Source organism: Rhinolophus hipposideros (assembly GCF_964194185.1).
Source record: "Rhinolophus hipposideros genome assembly, chromosome: 24".
Lineage (NCBI taxonomy): Eukaryota > Metazoa > Chordata > Mammalia > Chiroptera > Rhinolophidae > Rhinolophus > Rhinolophus hipposideros.
Window position 1 is genome coordinate 4,715,150 of NC_138070.1, and position 4,756 is coordinate 4,719,905.

General features: G+C 47.1%; 1 protein-coding gene across 1 annotated transcript; it reads left to right on the forward strand.

Annotated features, from left to right (window-relative positions):
* The first annotated feature begins 715 nt into the window (after positions 1 to 715).
* Positions 716 to 4,158, forward strand: HCAR1 (hydroxycarboxylic acid receptor 1). The gene has a single exon (XM_081037191.1). The coding sequence runs from the start codon at positions 1,139 to 1,141 to the stop codon at positions 2,168 to 2,170; it is 1,032 nt and encodes a 343-aa protein (XP_080893317.1). The 5' UTR covers positions 716 to 1,138; the 3' UTR covers positions 2,171 to 4,158.
* Positions 4,159 to 4,756: the final 598 nt, after the last annotated feature.

A 4,756-nucleotide genomic window follows, 5' to 3' on the forward strand; every position in this document is an offset into this window, starting at 1 on the left:
CAGGGCACGTAAGTCACTTCTACAGTCAAAGGACAGGAAAATTTAGCAGACTCTGATCTTTGGTGCAGTCTAATTTTACCCATGATTATTTTAGAGATAGACTCTTGGACCAACGGCCCCAACCCTTATGCGTCCCCACCAATGGGCTCAGCACATAATTAAAATTAAAAACCTGTGTATCCCGCTGCTTGGCTGCTTTGAACAGCCAGTGGGAAACTCAGAGCCAAATCCTCTTTTGCAAACAGCAGAGGGAGGAACTGGCTCCCACAGAGGCGGTTTCATGGAGACGGACATATGAGAAATGGCTTGGGACGCACAGTCTTGCTGGTTGTGCAACTAGTCGCTTGGATCCCAGGAAGGAGGCAAAGGGTAGGAGGTGTGAATGGAGGGGAGGAGAGGCGGCAACACTTCAAAGAAGTTTTCTAACACCCAACAAATGCGGTTTTTAGAACTTTTTTCCTCCACAGACTCTTCTGATTTTTGAGGGCTGTTTTGGGGTGTGGGCACAGGAAATGGCTCTGAGCCTCGGTCTCTGGCACTGCCTGGGAGTGCCCCATGGGATGAGGGAGAGGACGGGCAGTCAGGCAAAGGTTAGGGAGGAAAGCAACGCAGAGGCCCAGATTGGCTGCAGGAAATGTTTGTATTTCTCCTCCGGGAGGGAGGACAAACAAACTCTTTTCATGCCTTCTGGGTAGCTTTGCGGCTCTCCAGCACAGAGAGAGTCTGCGGGAAAAGAGTGAGGCTGGAAATAAAAATCGTTCTGGGGCCGGACCCAACAACTCCTCTCCAGCATGAATCTCATTGGACCTCCCGGTCGCTTCCCAGAAATGACCACTTGCACGAAATTACATGCATTTCAAAGCCTTACCGTGCTACATGCTTGGGCTGTTGGGGAGACAGGCAGCTTGTGACCCAAGTTCTGAAGAAAGGACTTCCCTGAGGCTCTCATTTCCTGGCTCAAGTTTCTGTTCTCCGTTGTGGCTGCATTCACCCACATGTGCGGTGGGTACCTACATCCCAGGGTGAAGAAGTTAGAAAAATAGCAGCTGGGTGAGTGACAGCCTTCAGATAAGCACCTGTGTCTTTGTGGGGACTCCAGGGCTTGCCCGGCACACGGAACATTTGTCCTCTATCCACCATGGACAACGGGTCGTGTTGCCTCATTGAGGGGGACCCCATTTCGCGGGTGATGCCACCGCTGCTGATCCTGGCATTTGTGCTTGGTGCCCTGGGCAACGGCATTGCTTTATGTGGTTTCTGCTTCCACATGAAGACCTGGAAACCCAGCACTATTTACCTTTTCAACTTGGCCGTGGCCGACTTCCTTCTCATGATCTGCCTGCCCTTTCGGACAGACTACTACCGCAGAGATAGACGATGGACGTTTGAGGACATTCCCTGCCGCATAGTGCTGTTCATGCTGGCCATGAACAGGGCGGGCAGCATCGTCTTTCTCACGGTGGTGGCCGTGGACAGGTATTTCAAAGTGGTCCATCCCCACCACGTGCTGAACACCATCTCCAACCGGACTGCGGCTGGCATCGTCTGCGCCCTTTGGACCATGGTCATCCTGGGGACCCTGTATCTTTTGATGGAGAACCACCTGTGTGTGCAAGAGAAGACCATATCCTGTGAGAGCTTCATCATGGAGTCGGCCAACGGCTGGCATGACATCATGTTCCAGTTGGAGTTCTTCCTGCCCCTCGGCATCATCTTGTTCTGCTCCTTCAAGATTATTTGGAGCCTGAAGCAGAGGCAGCAGCTGGCGAGGCAGACTCGGATGAAGAAGGCTATGAGGTTCATTATGGTGGTGATGGCCGTGTTTGTCACGTGCTACCTGCCCAGCGTGTCAGCCAGGCTGTATTTCCTCTGGACGGTGCCCTCGAGCGCCTGCAACCCCTCTGTCCACGTAGCCCTCCACGTCACCCTCAGCTTCACCTATATGAACAGCATGCTGGACCCCTTGGTGTATTATTTTTCAAGTCCCTCATTCCCCAAATTCTACACCAAGCTCAAAATCCGCAGTTTGAGACCCAAGCGACCAGGACGCTCCAAGACACAGAGGCCAGAGGAGACGCCGATTTCAAACCTCTGTCGCAAGAGTTGCACCAGTGTGGCAAACAGCTTGCAAAGCCAATCTGATGTGCCGTGGGGTCTCCACATGTGTTGAAACGGCACTGAGACAGACAGACAAAATTGAGGACAGACTGATGACTTAGAAATAATTCATGCTGAGGGGTTGAGGGGCTTTGGAAATGCTGCCCTTTCTCAACTCTATTCTCACTCTGTTGGAAACAAAGTTCAGGCTACGATGCCTTTTTGGAAGGTCTCCGTTGAGAAGTGAGTTTATATGATCTTTATTACAAGGATAGGGGGCAAGAGGCATGTGTGTGACGGGGGGTGGGAGGTGGGAGGGGAAGAGCTCGGCTCCAGTGTAATTTTAACCAGCTGGGTAAATAGGCACAAGTGTTTAAACCGGTCTTATCCTGGGGGGGTGGGGGGGGAGTTAGTGAATTTAATGACTTATCAGTATTTCCTATCCTCTGACCTTAAATCATTACTTGTCCTGGAAAACAGAAACCGGACTAAGTCAGTACTATTATTTCAGGCTGAGTGAGGCTCTGTAGATTGGAATGTCTTGATTCCCATGATTTCCATCTGGTGTGTGTGGGGTGGTGGAGGGGACTCTGTTCATTTGACTTCTCAGTAGCCCAAGAAGAATGACAGCAAAACAATCTGCTCTGACCGTTTTTGGGCTCCACATTCTTCTGCAAGTCTTGGCATTTCAGAGAACATGCTGAGGGATATGTTTACCTGCCCTGATTTTTCCAGTGGGAGCTGAGTGCTTGAAAATGTCCCCTGGCCTTTGGGAAGTGCGGAGTCCAGAGTAATTGCTTTCACCTGCTTGTTATGTTGAACTTATTCATGAGTTGAAATCATTCATTCATTCATTCATTCATTCATTCTTGTATTTACTGAATTCATATTCTGTGCCAGGCACTGTGCCATGTCCCTTTTACCTGGAAGCTTATTAGTCAACTCTTGTATGACAGCAAAGTTTTTTGGAGAGGAGGCAAACAGAGAGGTTAATTAACCTTCACCTTTTTCAACACATATAGTTTTTAGACCAGTTTCTGCAAACACCAGTGTTTTCCTTATTGCAGGATTCTGGACAAACACCAAAGGGTGGAAAAAGTAAGTGTCCCTTATACACGAGTCTCTCACATACGTACCTGGAACCCTCCAAACCAGACGATTCTATGAAATGACAGGCCGCCCTGCCGAGGATGAGGGAGAATGATTCCAAGCCAACCTTTGCTCAGTCCTCAAGCCGAAAGTGGGGAGAGGCATTCTTGGCACCTCTATTTACACTTTCTCAAATTCCCAGGGTACTCTCTGCACGTAAGGACCTCATTAGCTTTTGGTTCTTTGGCCTCAAAACTCCCCTCACTGCACAGCCTATGATGAAAAGCTTTTGGTTCTTTGGCCTCAAAACTCCCCTCACTGCACAGCCTATGATGAAAAGCACGGGCTGTGGAAATTCAGATGAATCTAAGTATGAATCCCAACTCAGCCACTTACTAGACGTGTGATCTGGAAGCCAATTTTATTTAACCACTTTTAGTTTTAATTTCCTCATCTGTCAAACAGAGGTAACAATAGTATTGACTTCAAAAGCCCGTTGGGCAGATTCAAGATCCAGATGCATGGAGGACTTTGCTCACGGTCATATCCCCAGTGCCTGCACGTAGTAGGTACTCAGTAGACACTTGAATGAGTGCACGAACAGCATTAAACACTGTGTCTGGCAGTAAGTACTCCACATTATGGCTTTTTATGTTAACACGCTTTACACATAAAGATACTGAGGCACCGCAGTAATTTCCTTCGGGGTTCACAGCTGCTCCACAGTCACTACCTGAATTCTGCAACCCAGCTGCCCCGTGGAGGAGTGAATGCCAGGATTATTAGCATCAAAGAAGCATATGTCATCCTGAGAGAAATCTGTGAAAACACACACTACTGCTTCTAATGCTATTCAGCTTTGTTTAATGACACAGCTTTGTTTAAACGACCTGGAATAGCAAAATATAATCGATCTAATTCTTTCCTGGGCTGCTCCTTTGTTGCTCCATCTTAATAAACTTGGGTTCCTAAAGCCAGTTCCTTGTCCGATGTGTGACTCTATGTTAAATGACTCGGAAGACTTTATCTTCCCGGGGAAAAAAGTCTAAAAAAATCCTGAAGCTCATGGTAGGCAGCAGTTTTCACTAAAAAACAGCAAGAACAAACAAAACGAAAGAAAAATGAAACAAAACCCCAAACACCGTCATGACTAATTTTGCTTCCCTTTTTAAATTCATAGAACATGACGAAAAAGAAATCTTATTAGGAAGTGTTCTTCAAAAATTGTAAAGAAGAGCGTAGTTTCGTTGACACAGCTTTGTTGAAACTACCTGGAATAGCAAAGTGTAATCACTTAAAAGAAAATGTTTTCTCTCTTTCTCTTTCAGGAAAAGTAACATAAAAGCTAGAAGGGATATGAGACCATATATTCTATAGGAATTATACAGAATAAGAGGTACCTTTTATTGGTGCTGACAGTATAAAAATTTTAGTTCTGGTCTGGTCTCAGAATGGTTTCTTTACCCTTTATTAAAAGTGAAACGGTTAAGGTAGGGTCTGAAGTCCCCAAACGACAGGAGCTGCTTAGATGGGATTAGAGCTCTGGGGCACAAAGGGTTAAGCCAATTGT

What these genes read in the sequence shown, in the direction of transcription:
- HCAR1 (XM_081037191.1), top strand. Translation starts at nt 1,139, where the DNA reads ATGGACAACGGGTCGTGTTGCCTCATTGAGGGGGACCCCATTTCGCGG.